Here is a 26,420-nt window from a genome sequence, read left to right as displayed (position 1 = left end):
AATCCTGCATAAAGTTGCTACCTCAAGGCTCCAAGTGCTTTTAAAGGTCTTTCACTTGGGAGAATTTAATAAGACAGTTCTTAAAATTGGTCTGTTCTTTTGAGTTAAATGTTTTTTTTTTTTAACTGATTCATTGAGGGACCCTTATTTTAATCATTTTACTACTTGATTCTCAAAGGATGAACAGCTGAGAAGTTTGGTTCTTGCACTGTAGTGTTGAACATGAAAGGAAAATATCTGCCATATAAACATATGGTTTTAACAAGTTAAACCACTCTGGGGTTCAGCTTCACTTTTGGTTAATAAAAAACTGACCTGTTGTGTCCAGCCTTCCTGTACAGTCCTGTGTGTGCTCGTTATTGACTTGCTGCAGCTGACACAGCCCCCAGCCTTACAGCAGCTCCCTGGATACACTTGGAATGCCTGAGTGAGTTCCTCTTGCCAGAGCCTCACGGAGAGCAGCACCTGCCCTACTGCAATAACAAAAAGAGATTTTATACAGCACCTGACCTCCACGTTTTGCTGCTTGGTGATGAAATTTTACTAATATCTCAAAAGTAATACCAGCTTCTGTAGGTAGTGTTGGTCCCAGTAAAACTGGCTGCTCTGTTAAGTCTGCTAAATTATTGTGGAACTGATTTATTGAGCAGTACAATAACTGGTTCTCAGTTCATAGGAGAAGCACAGTATTCCTGAAAGTATCCTGTTAGTCTGCACTTACAGCTACTGAATTTTATGTGGCAAACTGCTTTTTCTTTAACCTAACTAACAATCTGAAAATTACTTTGGTACACGTGAAATTCTATTTGCTTTTGCTGAAGTTTTATTTCGAAACGTTCGGCAGTTTATGTATCATTTTTAAGTCAGCCCGGGAGCGGAGCTCAGGTGGATTGTGGTGCTAAGCTTGAGAAAGCTCTGCTGGAATAATGCAGGACCTTTGCACAGACTGAGCCGTGTGAAGGTGCAGGCAAAAGGTGTCCTGTGAGTCGGGCCTTGACTCAGGCACGTCAGATGTACATTGGGCTTCTGCAGTGTTACCCTGCTGGGGTCGATGCTAATTCCTGGATGAACCTTCTGGTAAAAGACGTAAGATTTGAAGTTCTTTTGAGGATAATGTGTAATTATTTCAGCAGAGCAAACGTACTTTCGTCCTTTCTGCTGTTTCTGGATAAGGATAAGGATGGTAAGGATACATTTAATGCCAATCTTTAGAGCAGGTACAAGATGATGTTGTTATTTTATCATCTCAATTAGCTGTTGACTGGTGAGTGCAAAGACAGGCTGCCAGGCTCGTTCTGTGCACGTCTCCAGTTCTTTTCAGCTGTGCGTCCCTGCAAAACGGAGGCTGGGGCAGCAGAGTCTCCTCGGTGTTTGTACCCTGGTGCCAGGCGCCACCTTCACCGGGAGCTGCATCGGGACCAACACCTTTGCTTGGAGGACAAGCGCAGGAGCGTTTCTGTGTGGCGGCCTGCAGCAGCATGTTTGTGGTGCGGCGCTCCGTGTTTGCCTCCTGCAGCTGAAGGCTCGCGTGCCGCGCTTGGAAGCACTGTCTGTTCCCGCCGCTTCCCGGAGATTCGTCGCAGACTCAGACATTGCACTGCTCTCCTCCGTGCGCAGGGCTGCGCTCGGGCCCGCGCACGGCGCGTTCTGGCCCGGGGCTCGGTGCAGCGGGCACGGCTCCGGCTCCGGGCGCTCGGGCCGGGCCTGGGCCGGGCGCGCTCAGGAGGCGCCGCGCGGTTGCCACGGCGACAGTGACCCCGCGCGGCCGCCGTAGACGGGGTGGGCGGGCGGCGCGCGCGCGCGGCCCGGCGGGGCGGGGAATGGCGGCGGCCGCGTTCGAGCGGCGCGTGCTGCGGCGCGCGGCCGAGCATCACTATCTGCGCGTGCGCCTGTGAGCGGCACCCCCGAGCCGGGACCCCCGAGCCCCCCTCAGACCCCTCAGACCCCTCCTGACCCCTCTGCTCTCCTTCCCGCAGGGAGCTGCCCGACGGCGGGGTCCGGCCCAACGCCGCGCAGTTCAAGCAGCTCGTGGTGACAGCGCTGAGGGAGCTGCACGGAGAGGTGGGAGCGGCATCGGGGCCGGGACTGGGGTCTGCCGGGCGGCTCCGGGCTGGGCCGGGAGAACTCTGCGGGAGCGGGCTGTTGTCCCCTGGAACGGCCGCTGTGGCCGCGGAGCAGTGTCCGAGCAGGGCGAGCGCGGCCGAAGGAGCGGGCGGGTGGGCTGGGTTTGACCCTCCGGTACCCGGTTACCCGCTCGCCACCCCCGTCCTGACTCGCTCCTCGTGGAGCCGTGCGGGTCAGTTCAGTGCCCGCAGTCAAGCGGCTTCAGCCATCCCTGGCAGTGCTCACGGTCAGGTTGGACCGGGCTCGGAGCAGCCTGGTCCAGTGGGAGGTATTTCCGACCATGGCAGGGGAGCTGGAACTGGGTGAACTCTGTAAGGTGCTTTCCAGCTCAAGCCGTTCTTTGATACGTGTTTTTAGAATTTGTGGTGTTGATGCTTTTGCTGTAGAGAGGCTTTAAATAGAGGACTGTGGGAAGGGAACAGCTTTTTGGATGGGAGATTCCACAGCACTGTTTTTGCTCTGTTTACTTTATTGCTGGCTCACTTTAAGCAGGTCACATCACCTCTTGGTCTGTGTTTCTCCGGCTGTAACGTGGAAATAAAAGTGGTTTCTAAAGAACTCTGAGAGGAAGGGTGCTGTTTAAAATCCAGTGATGTTGTAACAGAAACACTTGTGTGAGATTTGAGCATAACTATAACACCTTTTATGATGTAACATGCGGGGGTGAAATCAATTGCATATAAACCATGATAAGAACATAGGGTGATGCTTAATAAATAACTTCTTTTTTCATAGGTTGGAGCAGCTTTGCCTGTTGATGTCTTAACATATGAGGAAAAAACTCTGTCTGCCATATTAAGAGTAATTAGCAGGTAAGGTGCAGTCAGTGTGTGCTTCCATGCCATGAAAGTATTTTTCGTAAGAAAATAGAACTCTTAAACTAAGAATGACCTGTGAAGAATTAAGCCTAACTTGCAGATATTTGCATTCTGCATGCAGAAAATAATTACTGAGTCTTGGTGACTTTGTGCATCAGTACATTATTCCTGCTTTAAACCAGAATGATTTTAATGTTTTTAAGACAGGAAGTAAGCATTACTGAGGTAGTGACTTTAAATCTCTTTCTATAGTAAAGATGAGAATGGTTACTCTAAATGGTGATGACAACTGCAGGTGATTTATGTGAAGAATGAGCTTAAATGCACACTGAGAACAAGAACAGTTCTGGTAAAGTGAACTTGAGGTTGCAGTACATATCTCTGTGTCAAAGACAAGAGACTGCAGCCACTGCAATAATCCTTCAAGATGCAGTTTTGCTACTAGAACTCTTTAGTGAAATTGCCTACTGTTAAAATGTAAAGGGCTTAACATACTTTCTATTTGAGATGTCTGTGCTGCAGGAAAACAGCCCCAAATTTTATTAATCTGTTTTGTTCTCTTTTTATTTAGTGGCCTTGTCAAGCTGTGGAGTGCTCTAACCTTGCTGGGCTTCTACCAGAACAGGAGGTGTGCCTTCCGGGTGCTGCAGGTAAAGCCCTGCGGGGCTGGGTGGCTTCCCCCAAGTGTCAGCTCTGGCTCTAAGCTTGGCAGGCTGCCAAAGCCTACTGCCTTTCCATAGAAAGATGGCCTAGGTGCAAAAATGCTTTGGTTTGGGAATGAAGTGCCTTTCAGTGCAGTTGTGTGGGCCCGTGTTTGAGCAGTTCTCATCCTAAAATGAGTCTTGTACAATGTGACAGTAGTGGCTGTCTCATAACTTCATGGCTTCACTCAAGTGACAAGTGCTGATGTCATTTATACATTTGCAAGAAAATAATTTCTGGCAAGTGTTCATGACCCACATCTTGGTCCAGGTTTTATTTTCCCTACTCTACTTTCTGCCTTTCTAATGGTTACTGTTAATTGACCTTGTTTAACAATGCATATATGAACATGCACTTCCAGAGCTTATTTTTTCCAGAGGATGCTGCTTAATAAAATAAGTTCTGAGAATTCTTTGTTTCTGAAGCCATGGCTAGACAAAAGTCTGCTCAGGAATAGCTCTTAGTTTTTAATCTATCATGTGAAAGGAAAATTGAAGTATTTTCAACTTGGAGAGTATTTGATGGTGGGTTTTTTAAGGCTTTAGTTGTTCAGTTCTTGTTTGTTTTTTCTTTCCCTGAACTAGACATCTCCGTTTCTACTTGCATTATCTGGCAACAGTAGAGAATTAGTCTTGGACTGAATGCAGTTGTTGGTTCGGCTGCATGCAGGAGAAGTTCCTGGAAATGTTGTGGTCCTTCAGGCGTGGAATTTCTGGAGGGATTTTCCAACAAAGAGCCTTGACAAAGCCAACATTTATCAACTCACTGCTTGGACATCCCGTATTTCTGAACTTACACGTAAAAGTTGGAGACAAAGCTGAACTTAGCAAGGCTTTTACACAGAATGATGTAGTTACTTTTTCTTATTTAACAGGTGACACAAATCCTTTGCATTTAAATGAAGAGTTTGCAAAGAAGTCTAGGTTTGGGAGAACCGTTGTCCATGGAGTTCTGATCAATGGACTTATTTCTGCAGTTCTGGGTACCAAAATGCCTGGACAAGGATGTATATTTCTTTCCCAGGAGATTCGTTTTCCAGCTCCTTTGTATGTTGGTGAAGAAGTGACAGCTGCAGCAGAAGTGAAACGACTGAAGGGTTCTGTTGCACACATTTCTGTATCATGTCAGGTCAGAGAAAGTGGGAAAACTGTTATGGAAGGGATGGTGAAAGTCATGGTGCCAGAGAGTTAGAGCTGTTCATCATGTGCAACTTCAGCATAAAGGCCAGAACCAATGTACACTTGGTTTTAAATCTCTTTTTATGTGACATCACTTAAACCAGTAAATTTGTAACAGAAGCCTTTCAAAATGTCTGAAAGTGCACAAACTTGACCTTACTAGAACTCATTAAAATTAGAGCTTTTCCTTTTTTCACCGTGATGGGTTTCTCTGCCAAGGTGAACTAGGCACTTGCTGTGACAAAGTGGCACATTCAGACAAGCCTTTGTGCTGCCACAGTGGGAAGTTTGGACTGGTGGGACTCACACTGAGGCTGTTCTTTCTGGTAAAGTTGCAGTCCACACCAGCAAAGTTCAGTTAAGACTTGTTCCTTCTGTACAGAGCAGCTGTACTGCCAACAAGCACCAGGGGAGGGGACAGTGCTGTGTTCAAAAGCGGAACAGAAGTGGAGGTGCTGACACACATGTACTGCAAGATGTGTTGTAATCTGCATGGCAGCTCCAGCTGGTGTTTCTTCTGAAACTTGCTTCCCAGAAAGAGAGTGAAGGAAAAAAAAATACATTGTCACAAAAAAAAAATATTGTCACAACTTGTCCTTACCGTATTTGTGCTCCTCAGGGCAAGACAAGCAAGGGCAGATGATTTGAGTACTAACTGGCTTCTCTCTCTTTGAGTGTGTGAACATGGATTTCCCTTTGTCCACTGAAAGTCTACACTTGGTAGAGTAGACTTCTGGCAAATTCATTAGTAAATCATCTGGGTTAAAGTATTTTAGTACTGGCATAAGGTTGTTACACACTAAGAAACTTGTTTTAGGAAGGATTGAGGCCATCAGGAGTAAGGTGTTCAATTGGTGGCTCATATAACTTTCTGGCAAAGTGTCTGTTATCCCCCTGTCTTCTCTGCAGCAGAAATGCATTTGAAACTTTCCTTGACTGCAAATAACCTCAGAAGTTGTCTGCTAAGAAAGGAGAGTTTCTCCTCAACCTGTGATGAAAACTACTGGTAAAACAGCTGCACGGCCAGAGTGCAGTATTAGTCACACTGGAGCAGAGGGAGGTGTAATGTTTCAGGTGTTTGACTCCATGCCTTCTCTTTCCAAAGCTTGGAGTTTGGCCTGTTTGCAACCTGGAAGCAGTAATTAGGAATAGGTTTCCTTATCTCTTGTCTGTGGGAACTGTTTCACTTTCTGTTTCCTTTTCTTCTGCCTCAGGTCACTGCCTGTCACTGGCTTTTGCTGGACAAAGCACTTCATCGAAGCAGGTCCCTTCCTTACCCTGCTCCTTGTTCACCTGCCTCTCCAGGTGGGATGCTGTATTAACAAAATTAATCAGATCTATGCCTGACCTCCTGGGTCACTGCAGGAGTCATAGTTTGGGGAGATGGGATTGCTGTTCCAGCCTGGCTGCTGAACCACAGCAACACAGCCCATTTTCCTCTCATCATGGAGCTGCAAGACAGAGAGATGAAGCTGTTCATGACATCTGCTCCAGGTGTATGACAAGCACCAGCTCTGCAGTCTCACAACATCTTAAGTGAGAGTAATTCCTGTGTATGGTGTAAAAAGAGGAAATGCAGACAGGTGTCCAACTTGTAGGTTCTCAAGCACTAAGTAGTATTCAAATAAAAAGTTTCTTGCGCTGCTGCAATCAAAGTCACATTGAGGAATTCAGTTCACAGCTTTAAATCTGTGTTTTGAAAAACAACCAAACCAAAAACAAAAACCCCAGAAAATATCAACTCCAAACCCTAAATTCTAGAAATTGAGTAAAATACACAGGATATTCTGATTATTTTATTAACACAAAACATCCTGAAAGGTAAAGAGCAGCAAGTACACCAGCCCTTATAATTTGCCTGGTCTCCCTGGGGGGACCAGCAGTGTCTCGGGGCTGATTCCCCCGGGGCTGCAGCTGCTATTGCTGCTGTCGGTGCTACCGTGGGCACCAGGCACGGAAAGCTTGGGCAGAGAGGCGACTTGCCTGCAATCATGGCCTCCCCTCCAGCCCCTTTTCCCATTATTGCCTGCGGAGACAAACCTCCTCGTGTCCCCCATCCCGGCCATGTTCCCCATCTCACCCTGACCCCCATCCCACCGTGACCCCCATCTCGCCGTGATCCCCATTCCGCCTGTCCCCCATCCCACCATGTCCCCCCTCCCAGCCGTGTCCCCCCTCCCAGCCGTGTCCCCCCTCCCAGCCGTGTCTCCATCCCAGCCGTGTGCCCCCTCCCAGCCGTGTCCCCATCCCAGCCGTGTCCCCCATCCCAGCCGTGTCCCCCATCCCAGCCGTGTCCCCTATCCCGCCGTGTCCCCATCCCAGCCGTGTCCCCATCCCAGCCGTGTCCCCATCCCAGCCGTGTCCCCATCCCAGCCGTGTCCCCCATCCCAGCCGTGTCCCCTATCCCGCCGTGTCCCCATCCCAGCCGTGTCCCCTATCCCGCCGTGTCTCCATCCCAGCCGTGTCCCCATCCCAGCCGTGTCCCCTATCCCGCCGTGTCCCCATCCCAGCCGTGTCCCCATCCCAGCCGTGTCCCCTATCCCGCCGTGTCTCCATCCCAGCCGTGTCCCCCATCCCTCCCAGTCCCGCGCTCCCGGGGCGGGACCCGCCCGGAGCGGCGGCCGCGGCGCCCCCTGGCGGCGGGCGGTGGCAGCGGCGCTAAGGCCCCGCGGCGGCGCTGCCGTGTTGACAGCGGCGGCCGCGCCGGGAGCTGCCCCGGGAAGCGGGTTGGCGGCGCCGGTTCTCCGCTCCCATCTCAGCTATGGCCTTCATGGAGAAGCCGCCGGCCGGCAAGGTGCTGCTGGACGACACGGTGCCGCTGACAGCGCAGATCGAGGCGAGCCAGAGCCTGCACTCGCACACGGTGAGCGGGGCAGGCCGGGCCGCGGGGGCAGGCGGGAGCGGCCGGGCCGGGGGAGGGAATGGAGGGAGCCGGTAACGGGGGGCGCCGGGGGGTGCTCGGGGTTCGCGGGGCCGGCCGGGGCACGGCGGGAGCGGGGCTGGGCGGGGGCCTGAGCTGAGCCCACGGCAGAGGGGCCGGGGGTGGCGGGAGGCGGGGGGTGCGGCGGGGCACTGCGGGGTGGGCTGGGGGCGAGGGGAAGCGGTGCGGGAGGCAGCGGGGCCGCGACCTCGCAGCGCGGGTTGCAGCGCCCCGGAGCCCCTCGGTGGGGTGCGGCGGTGCCGCTGCGTGCTCGGCTCCTTCGCCCCCTGTGTGTCCGCGGGGTTCCCGGGGGCAGCCGGCGGCACCCCCCGGGAGGGACCGCCGGGGCTCTGCGGGGCGGCCGCTGCGGCGTTCGCGCTGCCTCGCGTCCGCTCCGAGCGAGGCCCTGTGGGTTACTGTAATTCCTGCTTTCCTCGGGGTGTTGCAGCCTTTGGAGCAGAGATGGGCTCTGGCTGCCGCGTTTCAGTGGCTGTGATGAAGTTACACGTGAATGGGCTGCATTTGCCTCCGGGTCCTGCCGTGTGGCCGAGCGGAGGCTGTGAATCGCACAGACCCCGCAGCCCCAGCCCCATTTCTTAGCTGTGGGGAGCGGTGGCACTCAGCAGAACAAGCCCTGCCGTGACTTGGGTGTCACACATTAATTCTTTTGGGATGCCTAGGACACATGCACAGTGCTTCCATAAGAACTGTCTTTGAGCATGCAGTAATAATCCAAATTCTAAAATGTCCTGTTTGCAGTTATTTTCCACTTCGAAACCCGGGTTTCATTATAGTATGACCAAGCAGTAGTGTGAATCAGAGAACTGGCTGTCATTTCTGTTTCCTGCTTTAGCTGAGAGCAGGGATGCTGGAGAGGAGGCCAGAGGTACCTCAGCAGCAGGTTCTTCAGTGGGAAGCTTGCTTTAAATGGAGAGAGGGTTTCCTTATGTCCCTAACACAGCTCTGATTCCTGCATTGTGGATTGCTTCCTGGTTCCTTGCATCTGTTGCATAGCCTTAACCTGAACGGCAATAACTGCAGGTTCACCATGGGGTATACACTAATTTACAGACTGTCTTATTAAATACTCTTCATATAAATAACTCACACCTAAGCAGTGGTTTATTTTTTTGTCTGAAGAATTCACATTTATTGATGTTCCAGTCTTTCTCTGAACAGAAGTTACCTATGAGAAATTGTCTAGGAGGTCTTGTGAATCTAACAGGCTGCAGTTCTCAATTGGTGCAACTCCTCTTCTTATAAGTAAGACTAAAGAAGTTTATTTCCTGGCAAGTGTGATGCTTTTTACCTGTTTCAATAGCTGAAGGGTGGGTGTGCCAAGTCCTGTGAGAAGTTGTGTAACTCCTAATACTCCCCAGTTAGCAGACCAGATTATGTTTCGTTAGTAGCTTGTTTCCTTATTATGCTTTTTTGATAGTTCAAAAGACAATAGCTTTTGGTGTTCTTTCCTTTGGTTTGCATGATTCTGGTTAGAAAAGAAAAAGTCACAAAATTTTTTTAGAATGATCACTTGGAAGAACTTTTGCAATCCAGACTCTTCTTGTGTCATCTTGTCTGAGGGAGTGCGATAGCCCTGTCTTTCATCTCTGTATTCTGTTACTAACGGGTGTGCAGGAAAACTCTCTACTGTTTTCTTCTGATCTTTTCTTAATAACAGAATTCTGGAGCACCGTGCCATTTGATTTAAAATCTGTCTCTAAGATACATCTATTAGTAATTGTTTGTTTTGCTGCAGAAGCCCTGTTGATAGCTGAAAGATGGCTTGAAGTGTGTTCAGCACAGATGGTTTATACAGAGCCAGTGTGGGATAACAAAATACAGGAAGCCATTAACAGAGACTTGGTTTCTTATTTGATGTGAGTGGACTATTCTGTCATTTCAGATACTTCATCTTATGTCCCTGGTGTCTGAATAGCTTGTTTATTGGTGGGTGATGGTGTCCCTGATTTGAACTTTCCTGATTCAGAATAAGCTGCAGAAACAAATCCTTGTCTCTGAAGAGGTGTGTGAATGAAGCACTTCTAAGAAATAAGGGTTGAAGTGTTTTTGTGGGGCCTGAAAACTGTATTTTACTTTGTTAGATTATAATTAGAAGAAAGTAAATTGTCATTAACTGAATGCTTTTTAGTTTTGTTCCTCATTCCACCTCAAAGTGGTATCTTCAAAGATGTAGATCTATAAAATGCTTTATCCCAAACTAATGTTTGGAGAACTAGGCCTGTTCTAAAGCAAAGGCAGCCATGAATTTTTTAAAATTATTTTGTCAGCAGTATATATTAAGATTTTATAATGTTGTTTAGTGTTGCAAGTGTTGTTTTAAACTTGGGTTTGTATTTTTTTTCCTCTAGATCATAGCTTTTAAAAGCACTCATATGAAGATGGCTTAGGCTGAGTTTAGGTGCAACTTTAACATGGCAACTGAACTAGTAGTTATGTAAACCTTCTGTTGGTGCTGAAAATAGCCAGTCTTCTGAAAAAACAGCTAAGGAAAAGGTGAAGAATTTCAGGAAAAGCTCTGTAGACATGGTGAAATATCACACAGATGACCAAAGCTTGTGTCTAATGAATAGTTTGCTTGTGTATTGTTCTAAGCAGTTTCTGTTAATTTAAATTTAGTACAACAGACTGGGTAAGTGTAAACTTCGTAGCATTGAATCAAGGGCTGTACTTGGCACAGGCTGAGTTTCTGTTTCCTGAGGCTGAAGGTGAAACTGAAAAAAAACAAAACTGAAAACAAAACCTGAGACTACTATGTTCTGACCTGAATTCTCCAGAAACCTAAGAAGGGATTAAACTACTGTTGAAAATGGACTTTTGAGGATTTGCACTTTTTGCTTAGTAAGAGTATGTCAACCCCCTATAAATGGGTTTTTAGATTGTTAGGGAACCAACTGCCGAATTATCTGATAGGCTCACAGGCTCAGCATGCTTCGTTCAAGTCAGAAGAGCTCACAAGTTCTTACTGGACTTAGTACATCTGAGCTGGAACATAATCTCCATGTTTTTGCATTGCAACAAAGAAATTGTTCACTGAGGTTTTATTTCTGTGTATTTATTTCAGTCATAATTGGAAGAGGAAAACGATACCTTTCTGCGTTTGCAAAAGTTATTTCCCTGGTTAAGTGTGTTACAAGCAGTCTGAATTTTGTTGGAATGTGCACTTAAATACAATTAATTCTATAGCGTGGTGTTTATGGAGTCCTTTTCATTTTGAAAGCCAAAAAAATACATATTGCAGGTGCATTCCAATGGCATCTCACCTCATAGATTTGAAATTACAAGAGCAAGCCCAGTCAGCTTAATTTTGTCTCTTTCTTTATGCTCCAGCCTCTAGCACTGCCTCTGTAACTTCCAGGGTGTGTTGGGCACCTTTCCATAGCCATGAGTCAGTCCCTTTGTAAGTCTGTGTACCAGCTCTTGTGTAGAAAATGAAGTTTTTTTTTTTTGTTTTTTTTTTTTTTTTTTTTTTTTTTTTTTTTTTGTTGCTATTGCATTCCTTGACTTCAATAGGAGCAGGATTACATCCAATATACTAAGCCATTTGCAAGTATCTCATCTTGATGCCAAATGTTGTGTTCTGACAACAGAGGCAATTTCAGCACTAAAGCTTTAATAAATTTTGGCTGTTAAACTTGCCTCATATTGCAATATTTAATCTGTGTGTTCACCATTTAATAGTGGTTTCTTTCTAAGCCTTAAAATAGTATGCTATTTTCTTCCATGAAAATCTAGACATTTTCCTTATTAAAACTGTACCTGCAAGTCTGTTCAGCAGTAAAACTACTGGTGAGTTGTACACGTTCTTAACATTTCTCAATTCTTTTCTGAAGTAATTTTCCTTTTTCATGTGTTTCATATTTTGAAATTGAAGTAGTGAAACAGCCAGCTTTGATACAGTACATTGTTGTCTTAAAGGCATTTGGAAATGAACAGCTGAAATAAATCCCTCTCCTAACAATATTTCAGAGTTTTTAGTTTTCCTTAAGCAATGATGAATGTTGACACTCATGGCTGTTAGATTAGAAAAACGTTGAAAAAGCATTTATATTTTCCCTATATTGTTCCAAATAGAAAAATGGAGCCACATATTTCTAGGAGTGTAGAGTTTAGTTTAAAAGCTTGTAAAAGATTTTGCACATCTGCTTTACAAGGAATTCAGTCTTTTCAAGGCTGCATTCACTTTGGACAAAAACAAACATGAAGTTACTTGTAGACATGGCTTTACACAGGGAACTGTCATAGTTCACTTGTTTGAGGTTTCAGAAATGCAGTTCCTCCCCTGGATCAGTTTATTGATTTAGTCAATAAACTTGATTACTTCCCACCTCTCCTTCAGCCTGAGCTCACAAAAGATGGCTCTTTCATCACACTTAATTTTAAACATTCCAAACTTATGGTTTCCACTGGTGATCTTACTAAATTAGTATTGCATTTGTAGGTCCTGTGAAGATTGTAGTCAAAATATTAGTTTCCATATCATACTTTAGTAAACCCTAATTAGAATATTTTTGTTGGCTACTGAGTATTTCCTCAAAAATAGTGAGTAATTTGCCTTTCTGGTGAAGGTCACGGTGATGCAGAGCACTGAAAATCTGTAATTTCTCATCTCTCTCCAAAGCTTTTCATGTTCACTAAGTTTCATTACATGTAAATGTGTGTGTCCTATTTTTTCCCTGCAGTTGTCCTACTTCATAACTTTCACTTAGTGAATGGCTGACTCATTACTACAGAAGGGATACAGTGTGTGAATGGTGCAGCACAGACACACACACCTGCATTGTTTAGAAAGTGGGGAAACACCGACCACTGCTGCTGCTTCTGCCTCAGATGGGCTTAGTGGCAGGCTGTGCAATAGCAAATAAATACTGTGCCCTGTAACAGAGAGGCCTCTGAGGCTGAGCAGCTCTCCTCATGTTGTTGCTACATTTCACATGGGAGATTTTCTAAATAAACATTTAAAAGAGCTTCTTACTAGAAATTGTTCCAATCCAGCCTACTTAAGCAGGGATTGTATTCATGCTTAATTAGGCTTTCCTCTCTTTAATGCTTATAAAATAAAGCCCTTTCAAACTTTTAGTTGATGTGACCTGAAGGTGACCTGGATCTTTATAGTGGTTGGCTTTTCAAGCCTGTTGGATTAAACAGATGTAAAGCAGAAATCTGTAGAAAAAGAGACTGACTATCCTGAGCTGGAAATTTAGAGACTATTTGCTTGGGGAACCAGAATGTATTACCCAATATTGTTGAGATATTTTATTATAAGAATCTCTTAACTCACCACTTTTTTTTCCCTATTTTGTATCTGCAAAAGCCTTCTTTCCGGTTTGCTTCCTGTTTCAAAAACTAGGGATGGTGATAAAGAGCAATTGTTAAACATTTGGAGTGCTTTCCTGTGCAGTTTTCCCCCAGAAATGTTAACAAACTTTTGCTGAGCAGCTCTGGGTTGCTGATGATAATGTTTTAATAATTGCTGGAACACCAGGGACTAATCTTGGTGAATTTTGGGGAGAAAAAAAACCCCAAAAAATGAAATCACCTAAATCTTGGCTCTGCCTGAAAATGGGTGAATTCAGGATAACATTAATCCCACGCAGTGAGTGTGAAACTGTTATCAGCAAAGGATTGGAGAAATGCAGTGTGGTTGTCACTGATCCATGTGGTTATTTGGAAAATATTCCTTTTCAGAAACTATCCAGAATTCTGTAGTACTAGGAAGATGATTTTAGGAAATGACAGTGTGCAACTGGGGTCATACATATTTCCCTGCTCCCAACCTCCTCCTACCAGCACCCGTTTCAGCTTTTTTTGACTAATTGGAACAGCCAGGAAATGATCCCATAGGTAAAACTGCTTTGCTTGGCATCTTTAAGAATGTATTTTGAGCTGCAGGAATATCAGAGTTGTGTCATGAAGTGGTTTGGCAGTACTGATAGGAAGAGCAGCGGATGTACAAACCTTACCTGTGTGGAGGGAGCCAGGGAGGTTGTTTTAGGAATGGTTTTGTGGCCTGTCCTGTTGGAAGCTCCTGCTGACAGTGACCTTGGTGCCTGTGGGCAAAGCATAGGGGGAGGTTGTCTCTCTGCTGCAAGCTGAGACCTTTCTTTCCCAACCAGCAGCTGTTAGGGCTCCTTTGAAGTTATTTGGTAAACTGAGTCATAGGAAAAATTCTGAGCTATTCATGTAGGAGTGAAAGATGCCATGGGAATTTCTACAGGAGTGTAGCTAACATAGACCTCCCCGAGCCTGGTTGCTGATGCCTAAAATTGTTTGCAGGAGTGAGCTCTGGTAATTACTAGCTTTTTCTGAAGGCATTTCCACCCAGTTTTCCTATGTTTGATGATACTGCTAAACAGAAATGATCCTGAGTGTGCCTCTGTTTTCCTTTTGCTTTCATTTATTTCCTATGGGCACAGTCTCAGTCCTACTATCAGGTTGTCTCAGACGAAGACTATTGTAATTCAGGTTTTTTTTCTAACTAAAACAGAATTTGGCAGAGTAATAAAGGCATTTGTGCATTTAGACTTGAAGAGTTGAAAGCTCTTCTCTGGTCCTATGGGAAGCATATATCAGTGGTGCTAATTATAATCCCATGACAAGCTTGTTGCCACACAGAGGCAATAGGAAGTATCAGCTTCTCACTGGAACTCAGCATTCTATGGTCTGCTGATTATGTGTAGCCATGGCAGATACTGAGAATGGGATTGTATTTCTTATCCTGTTTTTTCTACTATTGCTGTTCTTCGACTTTCAATCTTATTACCAGCTTTGGGGAAAAAGCCCCTCCACCAACTCAGAAGAGCATTTAGGCTTTTTCATTGGTTGTATTGACAGGGTAGTGCTGAGTTGGACAGTAATTCAATAGGGTCAGTGCTGATGGAGAGCGTGGTGGGGACTTAGCTCTTCCTTCCAGACAGAACTAATGGCCACACCTGGAGAGTGTTTGGTCTTCTCTTTTCAGTTGCAAACCCTGTGATATAAAAAAGGGACTTGATTAGTGCATTAGGCCACAAAAGCAGATATGGATGGGATGGGAAAATGCTCAAGTAAGTGTGGTGAAAAATAGTTATGACCCAAATATGTTTTTTTTTAAATATAATCTTACTGTGAGAATGAGCTCTGTGTCCCGAGTTGTGTATCACGAGGCTCTCCAGAAGAGCCGTGTTGACCAGTGTGGTTGTGTGCAGTAAGATGCTTTGATGGTTGTTTAATGAATTTGTGTTCTGCCTGTCTTGGAGCATTTTTTTGGGGCTCAGTAGAAAATGACAATCACTGGATAAAGAGCAAGTGCTACAAGAGATTGAGCAATAACTCAGCTTCTTCCAAAATCCTAGAAAAGATGAATGACTGCACATGGTGAATCATCACTGGTGTGGTTTTTCAGAGAAACAGCCAATGTTCCTTTGAGACTTGATGAATAAGCGGTTGCTGCAATTTTTTGTCTGTGTGTGAAGTAGCCTCTTCCCAAAATGCAGTAATGGTCACAAAACAAGGAAAACCATATTAGTGGTGAATATGGGTTTCCAGGTGTCCCATTAATTGATTTCTGTCACACAGTTTCCAAAGATAATTACTCTGGTTAAATGTTATCAGCTCTGTGGATTTATGTTACTAGTTATGAGGATTTGGGCTTCTTGTTTTGCAGGAAGATACCATAATTATGATTTCAAATGGGTAAGAGGAAAGAATATGTAGGAGCCATGTTAGGCTGACTTTCTGAAAATAGGCACTTTTGGTGTGGGTATTTGCTGGCATTTTACTTTGTTATGGTGGTGGCAATAATTCCTGGGGGTACTTGTTAGATATTGGAGGTGAGAAGAGAGAGGTTTCTTCAGCTGTTGTGGATGGGTCTGAGCAAACCCAACTCTGACCTTCCCCAAGGTGATGGATCTGAATTTTCTGCATTTGAATGTTAGTTGTCTTATTAGAAGAAGTGCCTAATAACTTTCTTCAGCTCATTAGTTCTCATGTCTAATGATTTTTTCCCTTTTATTAGGAATATATAATCCGTGTTCAGAGAGGAGTTTCAACAGAAAACAGTTGGCAGGTAATTTCTTAAGTTGTAGTTCATGTAACCAGGATTCTTTTTTTAGGAAAAGTTTGAAAATTGTCTATTCCTAGCTTTTAAAATTTGAGCTGGAAAGAGAAATGTTGATTTGAAATTGAGAACATGAAGTACTTGAATTCTTTTGGTCAAAACTAAGAGAAAAACAGTATTGCTGCCAGCTACACAAGGCATATTGTCTGCTGCTATTCTGAATATTCCAGGAAAAATGCCTGTCATGTGTTTCTACTGTGTGTTGGTACAACCATAATTTTAAAATCTCAAATTCCAGTTTGCCTTTCTCAGTGCTAAAATCACAGCTCTGCTTATACAAGACCAATGAAACCAAGAGGTAGTAATGAAGATGAGTGTGAAAAGTTGTCACATCTAATATGGCAAAAATGCCTTGTTTGCAGACAACTTTGCTCACAAGTACTGTTTTAAGATAATTTTTAGAAATGCATTTTCTGTCTGATCAAGTTGTGATTAAAAACTCCTTTTTGCTCTCTGGCAATGTGACATAAAGCCAGCATTTGTACAAAAATTGCAAAAGAAGATGATTGTAAATGGGAATTAGTTTTCTCTGATGGGATTTTGAGAAGTAAAATGCTAATGGAAAAAATAATTTGTTTCCTGAACTTTGTATTTTATTTTACAGATTGTGAGGCGATATAGTGACTTTGACTTGTTGAATAACAGCCTGCAGGTAATTTTCACTCTTCATATATGAATAAAAATGTCATTAGAAGAATATATTCAGAATTGTGATATTTTTGTCTTGTGGTATTTTTATATATTGTGGTAAAAAAAATAGAATTTGCCTAGCTGTAAAGAGAAACTGTGACTTCAAATGTAACATGAGTATGTACTTTCTCATCTTTAGGTTTTCTCATGTAAAATTTGAATTTTATTATCAGCAGGATCAATTTATATAGAAATGGAGGAAATTGGCAGATACTGAATCTTTCCCTTCAGTCCTGTGACTTGTTCCGGTTTTATGTGTTTTTATTTGTTCCTCCTTTGATTTGGAGAAAGCCAAGGCACATACCAACCTTATAAATTCAGCATTGAAGTGCTATGTGTCTCATTATTTATATTCATCTAAAAGCACTACCAGGTGCTGCTTCTCATGTGATGGTTTTCTGTGTCACTGAGGATGTTCCTTGCTCAGACACTGGACTTACTGTGTGTTTTCTTCTGCTTTTTAGGACAATTATTTCTTTTTAGTTTGTGTGGGAAAAAGCAGAAGTGTGAGTGTGTTTGGGAATGGGGGGAAGCAGCAGTGATTAACATCTACAGGAGATGTTACTTACTTGAGATTTCCATACTGGGCAAACAGGATAAAAAGTGAACGACACGATGTGAGGATAGATTTTTGTGGCTTTAAGTTTTTTACCTTGTTAAGTGTTTCATGAATTCAAGAGCTTAATACTGCTTCCACTTCCTCCCTCCTCCCCAAATCAAATCAACTATCTGCTTGATGAACCCTGTAAGGATGCTGATCTGTGTGCTCTGAGAGCCCACTGTAACTGCTTCTTCTGCTGCAGGTGGATTGGGGCAAATCAGTCATAATTCAACAGATACAGTGTGGTTGCCTTGTGGAATTACTCTGTTAAATGTGCAGCAGCACGTAGGAACTTTTATCATGACCTAGAAACCTTCTCTGTGATGTGCTGAATAAATGCAATACAGAGGTGTCTCCTGCACCAGAGACATCCAAGATCTAAAATTAGACAAACACCCATGGGAACACAAGGAGTTGAGTTGGTACTAGGGATCAGAGTACCTTGGGGTCATTGTGGTCTAACCATAGTTTTGATAGAGATCACAGAGAAAAAAAATTTGTGAAAGTTTAAAAAGAAGGAAGAGTTCACTTTGCAGCCAACCTGTAACAAGCTGCTCTTAACCATGGGGGAACAGAGTGTGTTAAGGCATGAAAAGGCTTTGTTGCCTTCTCATTTACCTTTCAAATGAGGCAGCTTTAGTAGAGAAGGCAATGGACCTTTAAGACTTAAAATCCAGAAATGACAGGTACTGCAAAGTTAGGCCCATGTGGAAGATCTATAAAGTGAAGGTAAATAGGTTATGTATGATGGACTTTAGAAAGGAGAAGCCTTTTTATCTGAAATAGAAGTGAATGATAAAAGTGGAGGGTCCAGGAAATTATCTGAGAGCAACTTTGCAGAGTGGGACTCAGGGGAAATTTGAAACAAGAGAGACTAAGATCCAGGACAAAAATGTCAGCTGCTTGGATGACTGGAAAACATTAAAAAGAAATCTCAAAATGTACCTCTAACTTTAATGGGAGGATATAAGAGGGTGGCTAAATTAGCAGGCCATGTGCTTTAGCAGTTGGTCTCCTCCAGTGGCTCTTTTCTCCCACTGTTTCAGAGTTTTTTATAAATTACTCTTTGTAATGCTGGAGCTGAACTTTCCTCATCTTTTAAGGCAACGCAACACTTCTCAGATGTTTCCATCCAAAACTCTAAGCAACAATATTCCATCACAATATTCAGGTCCTGTGACATGTTTTAAAACTCTTTAAGCTCTCATCTTGTGTATATTGAAATTAGAGTAAACAAAAAAACTCCAAACAAATAAGAAGATACCAAACCCTAATATTTTTCCTTTGAAGCTAAAGATCTGCTGGAAGAACTGCTGAAGCTTCTTTTGGGTGTAAAGCCCAAGTTCTCCAAGTTTTTGTGGCGCACTTGACCTCTCTGTATGTTTATGTGGATGAGTTTGAGCACAGCTGCAGTTGAGTTGGAATGCAAATTTTCTGTTCTTAATCTAGTACTACATATAGTAAGGATTGATAATTTCAAAATTGTCTAGGCTAGGGAATGCAGTCTTGCCAAATACCTTGGAAAAAAATGAAGTGACCCTGATTTGTATCAGAAAGTTTCAAGACAGGTTCCCTTGAACTCTCAGTTGTACCAGATTGAAAAGCTTCTCCCAGTCGGTTCTGCGTTTTTTCCTCTTTACTTATTTGACAGAGATCAGTGGAGATCATTCTTCTCTTTTGTCAAGTGAAGTGCTGGTACTGGAAGTACTGGAATTCACAGCAAGATATCTGGCTTTTGTGAAGCATTTTATTGCAGCTTTTGAACAGACATTCCTGAGCAGGCTGTGGTTTGAAGATAAGAATGTTAATTCCCAGGTTCTTCCGTGTCGAAGCCCATCCTGGCTCCAGTGGTGAGCTGGGGCCACTGAGAAGCAGTGTCTGAAAGCATGTGAGGTCTTTGCAAGGTCAGGCCCTCAGTGAGGTGTTCTTCTGTGCTGGAGTGTTCTTGCTGTGCTGTGCTGTGTGTTTTGGCAGATTGCTACAAAAACCTGGGCCTGAATGTTACTTTCTGTTGAAAAATAGTAGAAGTCTGATTTATAAGTTTTAGAATGAATAATAGAGGTTGGAAAACCTGTGAATTAGAGTCAAGTTCTCTCTGGTGGTAGCTAGCTGTCAGGTCAAGAAGGTAAAGGTGATGATGATTTGACATGCTTTTTAAGAGAGTAATTCTAGAAAAGGACTCAGCTCTTGTTTAGACACTCAGTTTTTAATTGAAATGAGTGGTCTGCCAAAAGAGAGTTCTGTTTGCCTCTGGTGCTAAAACTAGTTTGGTGAATTACTGGCTGTAAGTGATATATGGTTGCTTTTGGGTTTTTTTTTTTCCTGGTTTTTATTAATAGTTTCTGTAACTCAGACATAGTTATAGTTCTTTTTCAGTCCATAATTTGAAGTCAGAAAACGAGAAGTAGAAGTGCTAAAGTTAGCAGAGGACAACTACTGTGTTCAAATGAAAGAAGTAGAAAGGAAGGGGAATGCTCCTTCTGCCCCAATTTGTTGAACTAATCCACTTTTTCCACTAGTTAAAATGAAAGTTGTTCAAACACTAGAAGTCCCAGTCTTCTCCCTGGTGAACTCTGCTTTAGAAATGAGGTTATTGCATCTGGTGTAATTGATTCCTGCAACATGCAATTCTTGAAGATAACTCCCATGAGGATTCAGCTTACCCAAGGCAGGTGCTTTGATCTGCAGGACAACGATGTGTTAACAACACGAAAAATGTGTTCTGGCAATTCACATGACGTAATTGAATCTAAACACTAAAGATGATCTCTTTGATCTGATTTACACAAGGCTTTGAATTTTTTTCATTGTCCTATTTTGAAGGATTTCTCTGATTTTTTTCCCTTAAGTTTTGGATCTCCTGTGTCAGTATAATGCAATTAGTATACATCCCCTGGTAGATGGCAGCTATTTCTGGGTTGAAAGATATATAGATGTTTAAAAAATGTACAGGAACAAATTCAGAAGATAAAATGGACATCTGCACCGTATTTGAAATTACATATTTATATATAGAGGCAGATGAAAGTTACTAATCTGCACTTGATGAAATAAGAAAGCATAAATCTTACCCAGAAAAAACGGTAAGGTGTGAATTGTTTTTGTGCTGTGGCAGAAGTACATCATAGAAAGAATCTGGCTGAAAATTGTAGCTATTAAGTATCTGAAAGTTTCGGATCTTAAATGTATGACTCACTAGCAAAAATTTGTCTCCTTGTATTTTCAGTGTTGTTCCACTTAATAATCTCTTCACAGTGGGATGTGAGCTGTCATCTGACTCTGATAACAGTGCTTAGGAAAAATAGAAAAGCTTGTACATACACAGTACAAAGAGAGTTATCCAGTAGTTAGCTTGCTGCTGAGAAACTTTTGCTTTCTGGGTTGCTAGTTTTATATCCTTGAGGCATTTTGCAAGCAAAGTTAGTAATTTTTCCTCTCTTCTTAAGATCTCAACTCTAAGCCTACCTCTTCCTCCAAAAAAGTTGATTGGAAATATGGAGCGTGAATTCATCGCTGAAAGACAGAAGGGACTCCAGGCCTACCTGGATGTGATTACTACCCATCACATACTGTCTAACTGTGAACTGGTAAAGAAATTCTTGGACCCAAACAGCTATTCTGTAAATTACACTGGTAAGTCAAAAATACAAAACTGTGCTTCACTTTGACTTCAGCATGTGCTCTGTGTCTTCTGTGAACGCTGGCCAGGATCTACACTGAAGCATGGGGGGAACAATCTTCAAAATTATCCTACTGTGCATGTGATTATTTATGATAATGCTTCTCCAGCTCTGTGCATGGATCCTGCTGGGGCTGTCAAACATAAATATTTGAATTATTTCACAGAGGAGTGAAAAGGGTCAAGATCTGTATAAGCAGAACTTGGAGGAGAGGGGTTGGTGAGAGTGACATCTACTTTTCATAATTCATAATAAATGAAAAGAGTTGCTCTTGGGAAATAATTTTCTGTCAGAGTGTAAGGTGGAGTTAAGTTTGTTTGCTTAGTTCTGTTAAAACAGCCCATTTTCTGAGCACTGAATCTTTCAAGAATTGTGGTTATCTTGTCCAGCTCCTACCCTTGCTTTGGGGTGTGACCTAATTTAGAACTAATTGTTTGAGCTACGTTGAGTACTTTTTCAAGGCTAGACTAAGCCAGATACTCTCTTCCCACAGATACTGGAAAGTCACTGCATTCCTTAAAATGATATCCCAGTGATCAGTTTCTTAATTACTAACTGTTTATTCTTTGAATTTGTCTTACTGCAGCTTCAGCCATTGGATATCAATAAATATTTGTCTTACAGACTGAAAAAACTTCCTCTTAGTGATGAAACCCACTCCACAAATTTAGTTCATAGGCAAACCAACTCTTTGCAAAATGCAGAGCTTGTTTTCTTAGAAGCAGAGCCTACTGAAGCAGGAACTCACTGCTTCCTTTTCACTTGTCTTTTTTTCCCTCCCTTTATGTAACATTCTTGTGTCTTCAGCTTCAAAGTGCAAAGAACATTTCCCAATATGATAAGCTGTGCAGGAGTTGTAAATTATTAGTAACTCTTTAAGGATGCAGTTTGTCTGGCTAATGCTGAGCAAGTTTAAATTCTCAAGGAGGCGTTGTGATGTCTGTGTTAATTTTGAGCACTTTCATCAAGACTGTTTTTCCTGCAAGTTGCTGGGAAGCTGGTGACACACGTCATTGCCTATGGTCTTTAGAGACACCATCAGTTTGTCATTTCCTAAATACTGGAGCAGAGAGATATTTATTACACATTTTTTTCTAGCATATGTCTGAAGAAAGAAGATACAACGCAGAGATCATCGCATCCTTACCTTTTTGTGTTTTTTCTATGCCATGATTCCCTTGGCATGATTCCCTTTCTCCCCCTCCCAATTCTCATTGAGATTTCCCCTCAAGTCACTTAGTGAATAAACCAGTTGTGTTCCCAGCTGTGGGAGAATTCACTAACCAGATGGATGTCCTCCCCCTTGGCCCTCAAAATGTATGAAGTCTCCTGATAGATGGCCAAATACCTCTGCCTGCACAGAAAAGGGCACAATAACCTATAGTGAAACCGAACTAATTAGTTTACATAAACTACAATTAGTAATAGCAACATAGATGGATGTCAAAGAGATAAAAGCACTTTTACAGATGTAGCAGAAACATTTGATGTTCTAATGTTGTGTGCACCTAGTGTGGGAAATCTGAGCTGTGATTTACTCTTGGAAGTGCAGATTCAGTACAGATAGAATGGAGATTGTAAGCTAAGAATTCCAAGCAGTGCTTTCTCTGTTTTCTCTCTGCATTTGAGTTACCAGGTTAAAAATGCAAATGCTTTCTAACTGTGTTTTTATCTGATTTCCTTTTGAATTGATTTTGCTGACTTTTAGTCTGAATTCCTGAAGGCTTCCTTCTGGCATTGGACCTTACCTCATATGGGGATAATTACATTATACAGTGTCTTAAAAAAATTTAAATTTTTTTCTTCTTTTTCTCCTTCTTTGTCTCCTTTTTTTCTTTCCAGAAATTGCCTTACAGCATGTTTCAATGTTCTTCCGATCAGAGCCAAAGTGGGAAGTAGTTGAACCATTAAAAGATATAGGTAAGAAGGGCATGTGTGCATGAAAACTTCTCTGATTTTTTTTTTCCCAACTCTGAGAGTTGTCCTAAGGTTCCAATACTGTCTTTGCTTACAGACCTTGTCCTGCCTGTAAGCTGTGTGATTTAGCTGTGTTTAATTAAAGCCCCTGCTGACTTTTTTCTTTACTTTTTTTTTGTAGGTTGGCGAATACGTAAGAAATATTTCTTAATGAAAATTAAGAATCAACCAAAGGAACGGCTAGTGTTAAGCTGGGTATCTATGCTTTAATTTCATTCTTAAGTCTTTCCCAATTTCACTCAAAGTTTGATTTTGACTGCCATGTGTGAGTGATGGGGAGAGAGATGGAAGAGCTCAGGCTTTGAGAGAGCTTTGGAAGCCCTTAGGTAGATGTGTGGTGTGTAATTTCTTGTATTTCTTTCCTCTGGTGGCAAATCCAGTTTGGAAGTTTCTATGCTTGGTCATTTGTTCCCAAACCTGCACCTTAGGATTCTTTACTTGTAATGATGTGGCTGTTGACCATAATATAAATGTGCTCACTGAAAATAATGAGATGAACCTTTTTAAAGTCATGAGTTTTCCTACTCAGACCTTTAGTTGTACTGACAAACTGATAGGTGAGGGGGGCATGAATTGCTCCCTTAATGAGAGTTGCTTTTGCTCCTGTGCTGAAATGTGCTGCCCTGTTAGTTGTATGAGCACAGCTGTTTGTGAGACTTCACTGGAGAGCAGAGGTCGCTAAAGCCTGTGGGAGGAGGGAAGTTTTTCTTGCTGCAGAGGAAGAGGGTGCCTTATCAGTTCCTAATGTACACAGTCCCCCAGTTTAGGGTTGGCAAAGTTCATTCAGTGGTAGCAATGCATGTCAGGTCTGTGGGAGAAAAGAGGCTGTAATACTTATTTATGGTCAGGATGTTTGTATGGCCTTATTCAGCTTCCTCATGTTTCATTTTGTATGTGTAATTTTCTTGCTTGCTCTTCAAAATATACCTTCAAACATGTGTCCTAATATGCCAGGGTAGAACACTGATCACATTTTCTGTATGGAATGCAACATGTATTATTATGCCATTCTTATCCTGTTTACTTCTAGGCTGATCTTGGCCCTGATAAATACTTGTCTGACAGAGACTTACAGTATGCTGTGAAACTTCTTTCTTCCTGTTCTGTGAGTACTGAAGATTTTTAAATTGTGCTAGCATGAAAGTGTGTGTCAAAGACTGATCTTGGAAAAGCACATGTAGCCTAGTTGGCATAGTTTGTAATTTTAGAGTTGCTTCCATTAAAGGTTTGCAAACCTTTTAATTATATTTCCCATATACTATGAGGTAACATGTTCTCAGCACAAGTAATAATCCTGCAGGATTATTAAAGGAGATTCAGTGTTGTGGTTGATTTGATTTTTTTCTTCTTGTGCAGTACTGTGAGATCATGAGCTTTTATTTAATCTCCTCAACACCTTCAGGCTGTTAGGATAGTGCTGTTTAAGTGTAATTGCTAATCCATGAGCTGGGATATTCTCAGGCAGCAGTGGATGAGGCACTGGAATGAGTATAGTTATTTTTTCAGTTCTTTGGACTCAAGACAGGAGCTGCAATGGCAGGTGTACTATTTAAGCTCCTGTGAAATGCCACATTATAAATCCAGTAGACATCTCTGCCTAAAAAACTGGCATTTGACTCCAAAAGGAGTCTCTGGAGTCTCTCTTTAAGGCTGTTAAGCATGTGAAAGACTGGCTGAAACAAGTTTTCTTTTGTTTTTAATTTGTATGTTAATTGAATAATGTCTTCGTGAAGTTTTCTTTGCATTTACTCCAGGTTAAGACTGAATAACTTGAGTTATTCCTTGTCACTGACAGAATCCAATTTACTACTTTAAATATACAATTCAGAATGATATTTTCTTACTTGTGAATTGAACACAAATGATTTAAAAAATCCATCATCTAAAATTTACCTACAGTTTCTTCTTTTGTTAGCATCCCTATATTTACAAAATCACTTTTGCCACTGCCAACGAATCTTCAGCCCTGGTTATTAGACCATTCAGTGAAAAAGGGACACTAAAGGACCTTATTTATAAGGTAACATCTTCCCCCTACCCCCAAGTCAAATAGCAGAACATATGCTGGAATGACAATACATGTGTTTTATAAAAGTGTTTGCCATCAATTGCTAAGCAAACTAAGACAAATAATGACTTTTCTGGGCATGATAACTTGATTTGTGTGTTTCTTTTAAAGGCAAAGCCAAAAGACCCATTCCTGAAGAAGTATTGCAATCCTAAAAAAATTCAAGGTCTTGAACTTCAGCAAATAAAAACATATGGAAGGCAAATATTAGAGGTAATTTTTTTTCTTTATTTACCAGCTTTTTTGATTTATTATTTTGGAGGCCAGCTGGTCTAACTACAGAAAGTGGACAAACTTTTGAGTACACAAGCTTTATATCATCATCAGAATTCAAAGCTAAATGCAAATTGAGATACACTGCTGAGTTAAATTTAGATATATTTGTGTGAGACCATTTATGACCCCCCCTAAAAACTGCAGTTGGTATGTGTAGAGCTTAAATGGGAGAGAGGTGATAATATAGTCTGTTCCTTGTGTAAAAAGGGAAAGAAGTAACTCATAGCCTGCAGAACATGTGCCATAAATTCATGGTTGTTAGTGTGTTTTTAAATTTTTCTTTTACTCAAACTATCATATTCAGTAGAATTTTAAATTTTAGTTTCCAGATCTCTTTGGGAGGTGTCCATAAGCCTGCTTTGAGGATCAGCATCAAATACTTGTTTTGTGAAAAGTGCTACCAGTGAAATGGGAATGAATAGTCAGCCAAAGAGGATGTAGATAGAAGATCAAGTTGAGTGAGCATTCCAAATGGGGGCCTCATTTATTATGTGTCTGCTTTAGTATTGCAGCATTTAAGCTGATGATCTTACAATCTTGAGATCATCAGGGCATCTTGTGATAGTGCTTCTCTATTCAATTTTTTTCAGGTATTAAAATTCCTCCATGAGAAAGGATTTCCTTATGGCCATCTTCACTCTGCCAATGTGATGCTGGATGGGGATACCTGCAAGTTACTGGATCTAGAAAATTCCTTGTTGGGACTTCCATCATTTTATCGATCGTACTTTTCACAGTTTCGGAAAATTAATGTAAGGTTCAGACAAGGAATCTGTGCAAGTCTTTATTCTCAACCTTTGTTTGTGGAGAGCTGACTAGAATGAAAAAAAAACCTCTCTCAAGCCCCTTTTTTTTAATCTGAGCTTTGCTCCATCCAATTGCTCTTTGCTTCCTCCAAATCACTGTCTGGCTGCACAGCAGTTCTGTTGCAGCACACTGGAGTGAGGCTGAGGCCAAAGGTACACAAGTAGAGGGGGAGTGCAGGTGAGTTTTATGACAACAGTGCCAGCACAAATAGAGGTAAGGTGAAATTGTTGTAAGATCTCTTTCCACTCTGGTCTGTATTTGATAGGAATTTGCATATTGCCTACTGTGGTTTCACTTGTGTGTCTGTACAGTGAGCACAGCTATTTACTTGTGCTTAGCTGGGAGCAGTAATCAGCCTTGTCTTTGGTGGAGACTGTGAAAATTGTTCAGATGCTTGCAGATTCTAGCTATTCAAAGGTTATTTTTATTTGTTTGAGGGGTGTCTGTTTGACTGCAGGCTTGC

At 42.4% G+C, this 26,420-nt stretch overlaps 4 protein-coding genes across 10 annotated transcripts in view; 3 read left to right on the top strand and 1 right to left on the bottom strand.

The window, feature by feature from the left end:
• The window catches only part of PDHB (pyruvate dehydrogenase E1 subunit beta), a 107,001-nt gene that overhangs the window by 61,812 nt on the left and 18,769 nt on the right, over positions 1-26,420 (bottom strand). The window lies entirely within an intron of this gene.
• On the top strand, positions 1,799-4,489 carry RPP14 (ribonuclease P/MRP subunit p14). Its single transcript, XM_053989553.1, has 5 exons — positions 1,799-1,891; positions 1,977-2,061; positions 2,860-2,936; positions 3,514-3,592; positions 4,229-4,489. Exons 1-5 carry the CDS (start codon positions 1,821-1,823, stop codon positions 4,283-4,285), a joined length of 369 nt encoding a protein of 122 aa, XP_053845528.1. The 5' UTR covers positions 1,799-1,820; the 3' UTR covers positions 4,286-4,489.
• HTD2 (hydroxyacyl-thioester dehydratase type 2) lies at positions 4,308-5,018 on the top strand. Its single transcript, XM_053989552.1, has one exon. It carries the CDS (start codon positions 4,308-4,310, stop codon positions 4,833-4,835), a length of 528 nt encoding a protein of 175 aa, XP_053845527.1. The 3' UTR covers positions 4,836-5,018.
• The window catches only part of PXK (PX domain containing serine/threonine kinase like), a 32,471-nt gene continuing 13,551 nt past the window's right edge, over positions 7,501-26,420 (top strand). For all 7 annotated transcript variants that reach the window (XM_053989520.1, XM_053989519.1, XM_053989523.1 and 4 more), the window contains exons 1-10: positions 7,501-7,685; positions 15,757-15,807; positions 16,463-16,510; positions 20,596-20,782; positions 22,672-22,749; positions 22,928-23,001; positions 23,837-23,911; positions 24,722-24,826; positions 24,986-25,087; positions 25,741-25,902. In XM_053989520.1, the coding sequence (XP_053845495.1) occupies positions 7,584-7,685; positions 15,757-15,807; positions 16,463-16,510; positions 20,596-20,782; positions 22,672-22,749; positions 22,928-23,001; positions 23,837-23,911; positions 24,722-24,826; positions 24,986-25,087; positions 25,741-25,902 (984 nt within the window). In that variant the 5' untranslated portion in view covers positions 7,501-7,583. The remainder of the gene's footprint in view (positions 7,686-15,756; positions 15,808-16,462; positions 16,511-20,595; positions 20,783-22,671; positions 22,750-22,927; positions 23,002-23,836; positions 23,912-24,721; positions 24,827-24,985; positions 25,088-25,740; positions 25,903-26,420) is intronic.

The sequence above is a fragment of the Vidua macroura genome, chromosome 13, assembly GCF_024509145.1.
Source record: "Vidua macroura isolate BioBank_ID:100142 chromosome 13, ASM2450914v1, whole genome shotgun sequence".
Classification (NCBI taxonomy): Eukaryota; Metazoa; Chordata; class Aves; order Passeriformes; family Viduidae; genus Vidua; species Vidua macroura.
This window is presented reverse-complemented; position numbering and strand designations above follow the sequence as displayed.